This window comes from Apiospora marii (assembly GCF_038362585.1).
Source record: "Apiospora marii strain CBS 49790 chromosome Unknown utg000009l_segment0_segment0, whole genome shotgun sequence".
NCBI classification, from domain to species: Eukaryota; Fungi; Ascomycota; class Sordariomycetes; order Amphisphaeriales; family Apiosporaceae; genus Apiospora; species Apiospora marii.
In genome coordinates, this window is record NW_027117381.1 from 4,310,030 (window position 1) to 4,324,527 (window position 14,498).

Below are 14,498 nucleotides of genomic sequence, written 5' to 3' on the forward strand. Positions count from 1 at the left end.
ATGTCTCACGCATAATGTGTCCCACTATCCGTGCTATCTTGTGTTGCTTTATGCTGGTCGTTGGTTGGGCGGACCAAGCATGCGCCAACGAGACCTCCATTTCTCTAGTGCCCCTGTATGAGCCTTACCTTTCCCGCGTACCTCTCAGCTCCGCCGATTTCAACCCCTACTTCGGTGGTCGCAATACTGGGACCTGCTGTCTCATGGCGGTCAGTGAAAGCCTCCACATTCAGAAAGGCCGACTGGCGCTCCGCCCGGGGCAGACGTTCTATCACGGAACACTTGCTACCTTGGAACAATACCCGACGTTCCCCTGCACCACCACCTTCAACGGCAGCCTCATAGCACCGCCACAGGATTTCTGGACGCCATACCCTTGGTGCAGCGACCGCTGCCCGGGGTGGTCCGTCACCAAAGCCGACGACATGGATGGCTGGATGAAACCCCTGTTGGCGTGGATACTCCCGGCTCTGGTGTTCAGTCTGTCGATTCCTCGGCGCCGCCGCATCGAGTTACCAGGATTCATCTTCACCAACAGCCTACATATCACGGACTTTCTACTCCTGCCGCCGAAAGTTGCCCTGGCGTCAATCATTGTCACCATTGACACCTTGATCTGGCTGGGCGTCCTATTTGCCATGGCTGGGCCCATCTGCTTCTCTCTGACCTACGAGGCCATTCTTGACGCGAAACTAGTTCGGTATCTAGAGGCCCAGGTCGATTCGACAAGGTGCTCGGTTAAGGAGCGGGTGCACCTTCTTCTCACGCTGCTGCTCGGCTACCTCAACCCCGATACCGCGGCAGCAGACTCGCAAGGCTTCTTGAGCTCTCTGCCAGACCATATCCCGTTACCAGGGCACATCCCTTCGCCAGTTCGCGTTCACTATCCAAGCCTGAGCTCCGATAAGACTATAACCAGTCAGACCATCGAAGCCGATCTTCGCGCCGGGCCCTCCTCGCGGACTTCGCAGCTGCCGGTCGATCCGACGACCAAGGCAAGTTCCACAGAATCCGCGAAGAGGCAACTGCTGGCGATACTGGACTCCCAACCTAGTTTTGGGGTGACGGTCGGGGCGCCGGCTCTCTTCTACATTGGGTCGTTCATCTGGGGCGTGCTTTGAGATCAGAACCAACTGGGGCAGTTAGTAAGTTGCCCCGTGCCCAACAGCTATCATTGATCCGGTAAGCAGAGTAACTAACATCAGCCATGCTTAGCTTTACGGCTCATCAGCTTGGCTTTGGCCTGTTCTGGATGGTAATCCCGCACATAGCTATACTCTACGGTCTTCTCCTGGCAGGGAGCAATCCTAGCCCCTGGGAAGGAATGAGCTGTAGACAGCCAGAGTCCAGCGCCTCTTCCATCACTGGGACTTCAAAAGCTCAGGTGACCAGTCCCACCCAGTCGCTCAAAGCTCCCAGTCCCTCGTTTTTGGTACGATGCTCCACGTCCTTAACCAACTGTACCAACCCTTGGCATTTGCCGTCGGACACAAAGTACTTGGCAGTTTGGCTCTGGCACCGCGGACACACGAAACATACATGGATCACGAACGCTATCAGAGAGCACAGCGTCATCTTGGAAGAGGCTTCGAAACACGTTCTTGGGCCCCCCCTCGGCGAAAACATTTGGTGGTCAGGGTTTTCGGCATTTATGCTCTTACTTGTCCCCGTCTTCTCCGGCATGTTGGTCAGGTGAGTGCTTTTCCAAGGCTCAATGATTGATGCACTTCAATGGCGAATTCTTACAAGGTTGCAGTTTCATGACACCCCAGACTGGCCTTGGCTGCCGTTCCATCGTGATGCTGGCCTATCTTCTCGCACAATATTCCCTCGTCATGCTTTACATGTGCTACTTTTACGCGAAATGCAGGCAGGCACTTGTGGGCGGAAAGTCTGCTTTTGACCATCCGTTGGTGTCCACCCTCTGGCATTCCTGTGTCGTCATCTGCATCGCGTTTGCCATCTTCACCTCGGTTGGTGGAACTCGTACGTAATCTCGGCCTCTCTTTGGCGAAAGCTTCCACGTCCATGCTCACACGCTACTAGTCTTCATACTCATTGGGCTTTACAACAATTGCCTCTGTTCGATGCCGGTAAGTCGGCCTGGACGCTTACGCTCTGCGACATAATACTAAACGCACTGGTAGGCGACGTACTGGGCTTCGAGGAACACCAATCCCCATGCGCTGATATGGTGGAACAGAGGCACCGATGCGCAGATTTACTACGCGAGAACGTGGTGGTTCCCGGTCTCGACAGCTGGGACCGTCTTCATGGTGGCGGTCGCCTACATCGGATGGTGGTATCAGCGAGGCCTCAGCGCCAAGTTTCGGCGGCTGGTGGAAAACATTGACTACGTCAATCAACAGGATGTCAGAGAGTGGGAACGGTCTAGTTGCCAGCGCAATGGTTTCCAAGGGTGATGGGTGTACGAGAGTCGGCACGGATTTCCAATGCTCCCAGTCAGTGCTTCAACAGATGACTGTCATGAGTCGAGACAATGCAACATTGTCGATAGTTCACAGTCTTTTTGCTAGCCAATCATATCGTTCGCTGGAGCCAACTTCGCCCTTGTGCTCCAGCTTCTTGTTATAAGCCTCCATCAAAGCGAGATAGGTTGATACAAGGTGGTCCCCGAGCGCCGAACCCAACAAGTGATCCGATCGCAATGCAGCAAAGCTACTGTCGACATCCGACGGCAGCTCTTGCGTTATTCCAAAGCGCGTCCTCTCCTCTGTATCAACCCTGCTCGGATCAACTGAGTCCGTATCAGTGAAGATGGAATGACGAAGCAAAGTAGGATAATGGCATGGCTAATAATAATATGGGAATGATGGCAGACAAGCGCTTTAATCGGGAAAGGGGCTTACCAGAACAGTCGGACAACGTCAACTGTGCCTCTTTTTCCATACCGTCGGCGCCCACTGCGGTTAATGCCGCAAGGAATAAGTAGAGGTTAGCAGTTGCATCGAGAAAGCGAAACTCCCAAAGATGATCGCCCTTGCGCCTGACAGGCACGGTCCGGTTCTCAGTACCCCATGATTTGAAGCGCCCAATGGCTTGTTGATTCGGCTGTGTTCGGTGGTAGCACTCGGGATGAGGGAGTCCAAAAGCAAATAAAGAATCAATATGGTCGAAGGCACCTGCAATAAACTGTCCATCCACCTTGCCCTTGGCGAGAACCTCTCCATGGAGGGAAATATTCAAGTGCACGCCGTTGTATGCCCAGCGACCGGGTGTCCCAACTCTTGGATGGAAGGATACTTGGACACCGTGACGATGGCAGACGTTCCAGATTATCTCCCGGGTCAGTACCAAGGCATCCAAGGCCTCTGTGGGAGGGCATGGTTCGAGCGCGATTTCATACTGTCCCTCGCCGCCTTCGGCATAGAACTGCTGTACCAGAATGTTGCCCTGGCCCAGGTGCTCCGATACCTCACAAAGGATGGGAAGCATAAATGACTCGAGACATCGCAACCCAGAGACCTGTTGGACCTCGATCGAAGAATCCGCCCTGGGGCTCTTGGTACAAACGAATTCTATCTCTGTTCCGACGAGGAGTTCAAGACCGATGTCTCTCGCACTCTGTAGACTTCGATGGAGATTATGGCGCGGACACAGCTCATGGTATTGGATATCTGACGCTGGGTTTTCGGTCGGTTTGGCAAAATAGCAGAACACAACAGCGTGAATCTTGTCGGAGGGCCATAGCCGGATCGAAGTCGGGTCCGCAACCAGACAGCATTGCCCCACCGACCAGGCCGGATTGCAGACGTTAAGTGGCGCTTCGTTGTCAGCCAAAGCGAGAAAGTTTCCCCCAATCCTCAGAAGCCACTTCCCCCTCAATCCTTGTCCAAATCGAACTGCCGTGAGGACTCGAGCACGGGTTGTGCCGGTCAGGTCGATCCAGAGAAGCCGAACAAACCGTACCGCCGGGTGATTGGACATGAAGGCGGTCAGGGGTTCAGCCAAACAGGCAGGTGTTGGTCGAGCCATTATAAGCGAAGCGTCAGACGATAATAGTTGTGGGAGGGGGCAAGGGCGCAGGGGGTGTGCTCGGGATATATTTCAGGCCATGGGTGCGCAGCAGTTGGAGCAAGCATGGGTCAGACAGCCCAAATGTAAACAGGATATTCAGTTAGGCACTTTGGCTATTTGGCTAGAAGGGATGTTGCTCAGGTATTATTTATAAATGCTCAGCTGATTATTTGAGTGCATGTCTCTAAGGAGCAGATTTGATACAGCTGCCCATTGCTATGTGAACCAGTTAACTTGAGTCAATCGCTATTGAATTCGGCAGGTCCATGCCTGCTTGACCGGCACCGGTCAGCATGCGATGTAACAGTTGGCTGGATTTGCCACACATCCTTGATCTTAGCCCAACCCCCACGCTGCATCAATCAATAAGAGACTGCGGACAGCCACCCAGCCGAGTCACAGTGTCACATCAACTGCCCGTGCATTTCGGACGCACGTGCCATGCCCTCTGCAGGATCCTAAAATGCTTATCTGTCCGCCGCCTTCAGTGCATGGTGTGCGGTGAACGAGAACCATGCAGCATGAGCGGAAACGACGTACCAACGTGGTTGGATGAATTGCTTGTTCCGATTTACTGATTCAATGCGCGCGTTCGGGCCTATAACTTTGGCATGCGAGTGTTTCCGCCTCTGGCAAGAGCCTCGCAGCGGTTGACTATCCGTTGGGCAATGACTACCAAGTGGCCTTTGTTTGCCGCAGCCATGTTCATCCTCACCGTTTCCACCCTCATCGCATTGGCTGGGTTGACTCTTTCGCTCTCATTGAGCCGCAAATCATACTTCGATGCAGCTTCGAATGTGCCAAATAGGGGCGCCGTGGCCTCCATGGACGCAAGATGCAGCAGGGTTGGCAATGAAATCCTTGCGGAAGGAGGGAACGCAGCCGACGCGGTGAGTACTCAGGTTCATGGGTCCCAATCATACACATACTGACGACAACATACCCAGGCCATTGCGACGGAGTTCTGCTTGGGAGTCTTAGGTGGGATTGCTTGATACATTATTATCGTTACCGCAGAGAGCTACTGATACCGGTCAAGGGATGCATCTTACGGGTATTGGAGGTGGCGGGATGGCGCTGGTTAGGGATTTTAGAGGTTATTACGAGTTTTTAGATTTTAGAGAAATTGCTTTTATTGCGAGTATGGAAAATATATTTAAAGATAATGTTAATATATCACTTTAGGGCGGTCTTATAAGGTAAAGCGGTTAATTTATATTACTTTAGGGCGGTTTTATAAAGTAAAGCGGTTAACTTATTTTAGCTTTAACGCTTTATTATAATTTTTTATATTATTATATTTAATAGTATGCCGGGGGAGGTTCGAAGCCTTAAACTACTATATAAGAATTATGCAAGCTTGCCGTAATCTCGGCTACTGGCTCCTGCCATCAGTTTTACACGGGACGGTTTCATTATCAAGCAGGACTTGGTAACCCACATCAACCGTCTCGATGACGACGGGCCCTTTACGAGGCCTTCGTAGGCGTTGGACTTTGCGCCGAACGGTACACGCTTGGGACTCGGAGATGTCCTCAAGCGAGGCAGATATGCTGACACCCTTCAGATCATCAGTGATGAGGGTCCAGATGCGTTCTATTCCGGACGCATTGCGGAGACCATGGTCAAGGCAATACGCGCTGCGGGCGGTATGATGACTCTAGACGACCTACGAAGCTACAGAGCCGTTCCACGGGAGGCATGGGCCATCGATTACGGCCAGTATCGCGTACATGGCTGCGGTGTCCCGTCTGGAGGTACGGTTGCATTGAATATCCTGAGTGTTTTGAAAGGATACGAAGGTATAGGGGATGTCTTGAACGTGAATATGACTACCCATCGTCTTGATGAGGCCATGAGATTCGGCTACGGACTGGTATGCACACATTTAGACGGACCAAACCCACATAATGCTGACAGCAAAACAGCGGACGGAGCTTGGCGATCCTGATTTCGGCGAGGACGTTAGGAACCTTCAACACATGATGTTGTCCAAAGACATGGTCTCCACCATTCGCGGACTAATCTCTGACTCGTACTCCTTGTCGCTTTCGGTATACAATCCAAAGGGTCTCGAAGTAATAGATACGTACGTTAAACCTCCCATGTTCAACTAAAACTGCTCCTTACCTACTTGAAAGTCACGGGACGTCGCATCTCTCTGTAGCGGATTCATCCGGCATGGCGATTTCTCTGACTAGCACCATCAACCTCCTATTCGGCTCCTACGTCATGGTTCCCGAGACGGGCATAATCATGAATAACGAGATGAACGACTTCTCCATGCCTAGCGACGTGAGCATATTCGGACCCCGAGAGCTTGGAGACAAGCCGTCGTCGGCAAACTACGTCCAACCGGGCAAGAGGCCACTCTCGTCCATGAACCCAGTCTTGGTCGACTTCGCGGCCAACGACACTTTTTACGTGGCCCTGGGAGCGTCCGGAAGTTCGCGCATCATCACGTCCGTTGTACAAGGGCTCTGGTATCTTCTAGACAGGAACATGGGCCTCTTGGAGGCCTTGCGTGCGCCCAGATTCCACGAGCAGCTCAGCCCGAACCAAGTACGTTTGCCTAACACACTCTGCCCCGGGGCTTTCCTCCGCTGACTCATTCTCAGACAAGCTATGAGTGGGAGTATGACAATGCCACCGTGTCTTTCATGGAGGGGAGAGGACATATCACTGGTTGGCTCCAAAACGGATCATCGATCCAGGCTGTTCGTCGGTTGCCCAACGGGACTTTCGAGGCGGCTGGTGAGCCACGACAGCAGGATTCAGGGGGTTTCGCTGTATGAGTTATCTGGGAGTGGGGGAAGGAGGGCGGGACATTCATGATCTGTGATTGGCCCGCTTCGTGATGCCAACCGCGTGCTGGTGTTTTTGTCAGGCGTGTTATCATTCTTCTAGCCCCGGCTACAGGTGTGTGCCGCGTCACGCCATAATTTCTTTATTTTCGGTGAGCAAAGGACCCTTTCATTCTATCAATATAATTTAGTTTTGGAGATTCAACCTTGTCTACTCACTGCCTTATGTGCTTGCTTACTGCATTGCCTGCCGGGTCACTTTGCTGACCCGGCGTAACAAGACTCTAATTACATTATGATTGGCATGGCTAATCGGCATCAAACCTGATTGATGATCAATGTCGATTCTGGCGTAATTCTGTCTCGGGCGGATAATGATTCGCATTCCATGCGTCATGCATCACTACACCGGCCTGCAACCCTGCCATACCGTGGTAGCACAGCGGTTAGAGGAGCCGTGCGTGGTATCGTTGGGGGCTTGCTTGGCACCAAACGGGCCGCGGCAGTTTTTCAGCACTGCAGCATCTCCCGTCGGGTTCCATCAGTACTTAAACAATAGAGGAAATGGAAAAGAATGCCTTGCCATCCACTGTTAGACTTATCCTCCGTCAAGTTTCAACCTATCTTGGCGACCAGGAATTATCAACCTCACGTCAATTCAGATCAGCTGGTAAGTGGTGTGCTCATTTAGACAGGTCTACCCAGGGACGCCTCACACTGACGGTCCCAGGCATTGGTACTTTTCCAAAGCCTATTTCCAAGATAACTCGTACCGAGGAAACCAGTTTCGAAAATGCCTTCCGAGTCCGCGAACCACAAGAACGAGGCGACCGAGCCGACGACGGGGAAGATTGCTTCCTCCCAGCCGCATGACGCCGACCAAAGCGCACAACAAGACAATCGCGCCCGACCTTGGAAGGAACCCCTGGAGGCCTTCAAGGCTAAATATCCGGGGATAGCAGACACGATAGATGTACGGAAGTTTGAGGAGAGATACAACTCCGTGGCAACGGGGTAAACTCGCTATCTAGCCAAGGCAGACACTGCCACGCTGTGCGCTGTCATACCTTTCGAGATCAGGTTAAAGATCAAAACTCTAACGCCTAGTCATGATAGTAACATGAACATCATGCTTTCAAACTTCTGTAGCGCAGTGATGAATAATAACTCAACCATTTCCAGCTCAGGTAATCAATCTACTTGGTTGTGTTGTGTGAAACTGTACGTGGTCCATTGAATGTGTTTGGATGCCAATGCACCGCAGGACAGAAGGTGCTGTAAAAATCGTTCGACACAACATCAGCTACCCTGCCCATACCCTCCCACCCCCTGGTACCCCGCACTCCCAGAAAGCCTTTACTCCCCTTTTCTTCCATCTTTGAGATGTAGAGGAAACCCGTCAAGTTGCCCACGCGTGAGTTCCACACAAGCCACCTACCATGGCATCCAATGATGAGCATGGCAGCCTCAAATACGCCGTTTGGAGCGACCGCTTCCGGGTCGAGAAGCCTTACAAGGTGATGAGCGACCTGCAGCCAGGGTTCCAAAAGACCAACATAACCTACGAAGACGGCCCGCCGCAGCTGTTTCGGGATGCGCGCGGCCACGAGTCCGACTTCACGCTCGACAGCCACGGGTTCGCGTTCTGCACGCACGCGCACGGCTTCCAGGACTGGGACAGCCAGGAGGCGGTCGAGCGAGAGTACCTCCCCGAGGTCGAACGGCTGCTGAAGCGGGAGATTCCGGGGGCCACTCGGGTCAAGGTGTTCGACTGGCGGGTATGGTCTCGTTTACCACGTTGTTTTCTTCGCGCAAATCTTGAAGAACAGCTTCGCTAATAGGATTCTACGCACGTAATACAGCTGCGGCGGAACCAGGCGTTCGAGGATGCCGGGATCGAGCAGATTCACCTCAAGACCAGTTGGTTTCCGCCGGTATCCACTGCACACATAGGTCAGTTCTTGTTTCTGCCCGTGTTACACCGGCGGCCATTACGTCTTTAGTCCCTGAGTGTACGCGGCGGCTCTGCCATCCTAACTACTTACTTGTCCCGTAGACCAGACCCCGTGGTCCGCGAAGCGACGCGTTGAGCATCATCTGGCGGAGGACTCAGACAGTCTCGCGCGGAAGCGATTGCGGATCGTGAAGTACGCACCCACCAAGCTACTTGCTCTTGTATCCTGTCGCCGGAGACCCTGGACCGCGTAAGATTAGCATTGGAGTCGTTTTGCTAACTCCTCTACCCAGCGCCTGGCGGCCCGTCAAGCACGCCATCGAGGACTGGCCGCTCGCCGTGTGCGACGGGCGCGACGTGGCCGAGGACGACCTCTTGGCCACCGACTACGTCACCCTCGACTTCGTCGGCGAGACGTACAACGTCCTGTTCCGCGACAAGTACCGGTGGCACTACCTCTCCCGCCAGTCTCCCGAGGAGGTGACCTTGATCAAGATCTCCGACTCCAAGGGGGGCGATGTACAAGCGCGCCGTAAGCTTTACTTAAGACTTTGGGGGGTTCCCACCTCGGCGGTCCTCCCTCTCCCCCAAATTACCTGCTCATTAACGACAGGGGGCGCTATGTTTGCATACAGCTTCTCAGGAACACGACCTGCTAACGTCAAAGGCACAGATTGCCCGCATGCTTCGTTTGAACACAAGGTGCAGAGGCAAGGCGTGCTTCCCCGTGAGAGCATTGAAGTCAGAGTCTTGGTGTTCAGCGACGATTGAGCCGTTAAAAGCATAGGCATATATCGTACCATCTATTTGTTCCAAATGGCATTGGTTGCACTTCACATAGCACTCTCGTAGTGCGGTGTTGGTTCAAGGGCGAAGCCTGCAGATCAATCAATGTCAACGCATCTGTATCAGCAATCTGCTATCTTCATGTCTAGTACTAATCTAGATAAAACCTGAACGCCGCATCAGTCCAGTTAAATGGACGTTGATGAACCTCCCTTCTCCCTTCCCATCATGTTAAATCAGATAGATAGATCCCAGCAATATGTGGTACATAGATGAATATGCATCACCCGCCCTCAAATTGATGACGAGAAAAGAAAAGAAAAACGAATCAGATCGGTTGAACTCCATCTCGCGCCTTTATATTTCTTCTTCTTCTTTTCCCTGGAAGTTGATGAGAACTCCGCCCACCCGCTGTGGTGGGTATGCATGCTGCGCGCAAAAGTTGAGATGCGTTATGTGTTTGTTGTTATAGCTTCGTCTAGCCGAGTCGGAATGTAGGTAGCGACCGCTAGTCTCCGCCTAGAAGTCTCCTGCTGTTGTTGTACAGTAGATAACTCTCTAGTTCTCCCCCGTCGTGTCCTCGACCGGCGGACACGTGCAGAACAAGTTCAAATCCCCGTACGTGTCGTCGATCCTTCCGACACTAGGCCAGAACTTCTTCTCCCGCAACCACGGCAGCGGATACGTCGCCTTCTGCCGGGTGTAGTTGCGCCCCCAAGCGCCGGCCCCATCGTCGCCGTCGATGATGTCCTGCACCGGGTGCGGCGAGTTCTTGAGCACGTTGCTCTCGCGGGGCACCTTGCCGTCCTCGACCTCCTGGATCTCGGCGCGGATGCTGATCAGGGCGTCGACGAAGCGGTCCAGCTCCTCCTTGGACTCGGACTCGGTCGGCTCGATCATGAGCGTGCCGGTCACGGGCCAGCTCATGGTGGGCGCGTGGAAGCCGTAGTCCTGCAGGCGCTTGGCGATGTCGATGGCCTCGACGCCGGCGCTCTTGCTGAACGGCCGGACGTCGAGGATAAACTCGTGAGCGCAGCGGCCGTGGTTGTTGGTGTACAGGATGTTGTAGTGGGGCTTGAGCCGGGAGAGCACGTAGTTGGCGTTGAGCAGGCCCATCTTTGTGGCATGGGTCAAGCCGTCAGAGCCTATCAATAGATGTTAGTCAGTAACCAAAGAACTAAAACCAGTGTCATAAGGGTTGACCAAGATTGTCATATAACTTACCCATAAGCGTGTTGTAGGCCCAGCTGATGAGGTTGATGCTCGCACTTCCATAGGTGGCGCTGCTGACGGGGTAGGGTCCGCTCTTCTCCAGGGCCGAACCGGGCAGGTGCTCGGCCAGATGCTCCTTGACGCAGATGGGGCCGACACCGGGACCACCTCCACCGTGGGGGATACAGAAAGTCTTGTGCAGGTTAAGATGGCAGACATCGGCACCAATCTCACCGGGCGAGCACAGTCCGATCTGAGCGTTCATGTTGGCTCCGTCCATGTAGACCTGGCCGCCGTTCTCGTGCACCAGCTCGCAGACCCGCTTGATCTCGGGCTCGAAGACACCGTAGGTGCTGGGGTAGGTCACCATGATGGCGCCCAGCTCGTCTTGGTGCTTCACGCACTTGGCTTCGAGATCCTGCAGGTCCAGATTGCCGGTCTTGGTATCGCACTTGATGGGGACAACGCGCATGCCCGCCATGGCAGCTGACGCGGGGTTGGTACCGTGTGCCGAGACAGGGATCAGGCAGATGTCTCGCTTCTTGTCGCCCTTGCCGTGCTTCTGGAGGTATGATCGAATGGTTCGCAGACCAGCAAACTCGCCCTGGGCTCCAGAGTTGGGCTGAAGAGACACGGCCTGCATGCCTGTGATACTGGCCAGCTGGCTGTTGAACCAGCCGAAGAGCTCGGCGTAGTGCTTTGAGTCGGGGGCAGAGCTATGCGGGTGTAGGTTGGAGAAGGCCTCGTCCGTGATCAGGGACATCTCGGTCGTGCCGTTGAGCTTCATGGTGCAGGAGCCGAGTGGGATCATGGAGTGGACGAGCGACAAGTCCTTGGACTGCAGGTGGTAGATGTAACGCAACAACTCCGTCTCCGAATGGTGCGTGTTGAAGACGGGGTGAGTCAGGAAGCTCGAGGTTCGCCGGACAGCTTCGGGGATATCCAAGCTGGTGGCGTTCTGCGAGAGTACCTTATCGACCAGTCCCGTACCGTCGACCTTGGCTCCCTGCGCCTTTTGGAGGATCTCGACCAGCGAAACCAGAACCGACTTCGAGGTGGTCTCGTCGATGCTGATACCAACTTGCGAAGATCCGACATTGCGGAACTGGAAGCCCTTCTCGTTCGCCAACTTGTGGAGGGCTTGCTGCTTCTCCTGGGACCCCGCATCGATGATGACAGTGTCGAAGAGCACAGCTCCGTTGTCGCTTGCGGCGGTCTTGATGGTCTTCAGTCCGCACGATTCAGCAGCCTCTTGGATGACGCGTGCGCCCCGAACCGCCCGCTCTGCAATCTCCTTGAGGCCTTCGGGTCCGTGGTAGATGGCATAGAGGGCGCTCATGTTGGCCAGCAACGCCTGCGACGTGCACACGTTACTGGTGGCCTTCTCCCGTCGGATGTGCTGCTCTCGCGTCTGCAGAGCCAGTCGGTAGGCGTTGTTGCCGAGGCGGTCCTTGGACAAGCCAACCAGTCTTCCGGGAATCTTTCTCTTGTTCTTCTCAGTAACGGCGAAGAAGGCAGCGTGCGGGCCGCCGTAGCCCATGGGTACACCCAGTCGCTGGGCGGTGCCGAATGCGATATCCGCGCCCCACTCTCCGGGCGGCTTCAGCATGGTCAGAGCCAGCAGATCGGTGGCACAGCTCAGCAGAGAGCCTTGAGAATGGACCACGTCGGCCAACTCCTTGAAGTTTGTCACGTCGCCGAAGGTGTCGGGGTATTGCACCATGACTCCAACCAGGTCGTCTCCAAGCTCCTTGATCTTGGCCATACCCTCTTCGCTGGTGATGTTGGGTACCTGCAGGATGCGGATGCCAAATCCTTCAGCACGGCCGTGGAGAACGCGAATGGTGTGTGCGTGCACAGTGTCCGATACGACAAACGTCTTTCCCTCCCTCTTCACCCTTGATGTGGGCAAAACGTTCATCGACATGGTCATGGCCTCGGCAGCTGCCGTGCCCTCATCCAGCAGACTGGCATTGGCGATAGGCAGGGCGGTCAGATCACAGACCATGGTCTGGAAGTTCACCAAAGACTCCAGGCGACCCTGGCTGATCTCGGGCTGGTAGGGCGTGTAGCTGGTGTACCACGCGGGGTTTTCCAAGACGTTGCGCTTGATGACGGCGGGGGTGAGGGTGCCGTAGTATCCCGCGCCGATGAGGCTTGTTAGCGGTTTCCAGTCCTTCTTGAGCGAGTTGAACTTCTGCACCAGCTCCGACTCGGTAAAAATGTCCTTGGACGGCTCGATTGAGACCTTCATGTCCTGTTGGGTCAAGATGTTGGCGGGGATGACCTCCTTGATGAAGTCGTCGAGCGACGCGGGCGCCGGCGACAGCGCCTTGAGCATCTGGGCCGTGTCCGCATCGTCGGGGCCGATGTGGCGACGGGCGAAAGTGTCCAGGGCCGCATAGGAGCGGTGGGCCTGGGCGGAATGAGGCACATCGTTAACATCGACATCCGCCGCAGGCGCAGCGCTCTGGGTGAATGCGCGCCGGCTCAGCTTGGGAAGTTGTGTAGTGCAGCGGCGACATGTCCAGGAACGGCTGTTATTGGCCAATGAGGCACGTGGGCCTGAAAGCAGCGACGCCGATGGGCCCCGGGTTTGAGTGGCCAATTGGCCCAGGCGCCGCTGGATGGCCCTCGCTGGGCTGGCCATGCTTCAGAAAAAGAATTCCCCGAATGCGATCGCGACAAGGATAGGATGGGTGAATGTCTATCGCGCGGGAACAAATAGAACAAATTGAGAAAAAGAATGAAGAGACACGAAATCTGTTGCTCCGAGTCAGTTTTATCCAACAGGAAAGAAAGTAGCAGTTGGTTATCAGATCGTACCCGTAGTCGTGCCCTTACCCCGGAACTTGAAGGGGGCGGACTCCTCGATGGTAGGTATGGGTATTACTTATCGAGGGGTCACAGACGATGAGCCGAAACGAGACGTAATGGAAATCCAGGCGGTTTCTGGGGGAGAGGGCCTTAAGCCGAAGAACGCCGACGCACGGAACTGGGATCCAACATGCGAACCGAATAAGTCGAAAGGTTCAATGCAAGCCAGTCTCCTCCTAGATCGCAGCCAAAACGATAAAATAAAGTATTGAGTGACGAGTTGAAGCTGCTGAGAGGAATTGAATGTAGGTATGCAAAGGGAAGAAGGGCTGCAATCATCCAACACAACCAGTCAAAGTCATCATAGCATGGAATGGGTCAAACGAGACGAGACAAGAGAAGGGAAAGTCGCTTTACACATAGAATCACGAATCATCCTGGGCGCATGCGAAGCCAGGGCAATGCCGGCCGTCATCGGCCCAAACTCTATCTGCTGCTGGGCTACTTTCCTGATAGTACCCGTGACAGTGCAAATCGAGGGAGATAGGCACATTACTATCAATAGGCAGGCGGCCGGCTTATCTCGGTCGGGCAGGGGGAAGCATGGCCCTCCAGCCATCCTGACTGGCGAGAGCCGACTGACGGCGGTCGAATCAGCGACTCATTGGTTTTAGTAGGGGCCTGTTTTCGGAAGACAACTTGCTGGTACTGCTGCTAATTTGGACGTCCTCCTAGAGTCCTGAGGTCACTCGCATTGTCACCTGTCTTAGAGCAACATCATTGAAGCGGCGCGCCTACGCCTACCGTCTTGAGTAATGGATGTGCCTAGCTGAGGGTTCCTTTTCCCTAGCCAGCCTAGCTAGCTAACAAGCGGTGGGTTATTATTA

General features: G+C 54.4%; 7 protein-coding genes across 7 annotated transcripts; 5 read left to right on the plus strand and 2 right to left on the minus strand.

Annotated features, from left to right (window-relative positions):
• Positions 1–14: 14 nt before the first annotated feature.
• PG985_012946 (uncharacterized protein) lies at positions 15–1,121 on the plus strand (the record flags this gene model as incomplete). Its single annotated transcript, XM_066832712.1, has 1 exon — positions 15–1,121. The coding sequence occupies one exon, from the start codon at positions 15–17 to the stop codon at positions 1,119–1,121; it is 1,107 nt and encodes a 368-aa protein (XP_066680762.1).
• An 86-nt stretch (positions 1,122–1,207) lies between these two features.
• PG985_012947 (uncharacterized protein) lies at positions 1,208–2,423 on the plus strand (the record flags this gene model as incomplete). The annotated part of the gene is made up of 4 exons (XM_066832713.1): positions 1,208–1,692; positions 1,757–1,986; positions 2,047–2,093; positions 2,148–2,423. The coding sequence occupies 4 exons, from the start codon at positions 1,208–1,210 to the stop codon at positions 2,421–2,423; spliced, it is 1,038 nt and encodes a 345-aa protein (XP_066680763.1).
• Positions 2,424–2,519: 96 nt separating this feature from the next.
• Positions 2,520–3,996, minus strand: PG985_012948 (uncharacterized protein; the record flags this gene model as incomplete). The annotated part of the gene is made up of 2 exons (XM_066832714.1): positions 2,520–2,758; positions 2,871–3,996. The coding sequence occupies 2 exons, from the start codon at positions 3,994–3,996 to the stop codon at positions 2,520–2,522; spliced, it is 1,365 nt and encodes a 454-aa protein (XP_066680764.1).
• A 743-nt stretch (positions 3,997–4,739) lies between these two features.
• PG985_012949 (gamma-glutamyltransferase 1) lies at positions 4,740–6,833 on the plus strand (the record flags this gene model as incomplete). Its single annotated transcript, XM_066832715.1, has 7 exons — positions 4,740–4,928; positions 5,056–5,179; positions 5,347–5,447; positions 5,525–5,914; positions 5,967–6,127; positions 6,180–6,600; positions 6,657–6,833. The coding sequence occupies 7 exons, from the start codon at positions 4,740–4,742 to the stop codon at positions 6,831–6,833; spliced, it is 1,563 nt and encodes a 520-aa protein (XP_066680765.1).
• Positions 6,834–7,635: 802 nt separating this feature from the next.
• Positions 7,636–7,860, plus strand: PG985_012950 (uncharacterized protein; the record flags this gene model as incomplete). Its single annotated transcript, XM_066832716.1, has 1 exon — positions 7,636–7,860. The coding sequence occupies one exon, from the start codon at positions 7,636–7,638 to the stop codon at positions 7,858–7,860; it is 225 nt and encodes a 74-aa protein (XP_066680766.1).
• Positions 7,861–8,281: 421 nt separating this feature from the next.
• PG985_012951 (uncharacterized protein) lies at positions 8,282–9,567 on the plus strand (the record flags this gene model as incomplete). Its single annotated transcript, XM_066832717.1, has 5 exons — positions 8,282–8,620; positions 8,705–8,795; positions 8,899–8,989; positions 9,090–9,328; positions 9,470–9,567. The coding sequence occupies 5 exons, from the start codon at positions 8,282–8,284 to the stop codon at positions 9,565–9,567; spliced, it is 858 nt and encodes a 285-aa protein (XP_066680767.1).
• Positions 9,568–10,140: 573 nt separating this feature from the next.
• Positions 10,141–13,444, minus strand: PG985_012952 (uncharacterized protein; the record flags this gene model as incomplete). Its single annotated transcript, XM_066832718.1, has 2 exons — positions 10,141–10,727; positions 10,807–13,444. 2 exons carry the CDS (start codon positions 13,442–13,444, stop codon positions 10,141–10,143), a joined length of 3,225 nt encoding a protein of 1,074 aa, XP_066680768.1.
• Between the last annotated feature and the right edge of the window lie 1,054 nt (positions 13,445–14,498).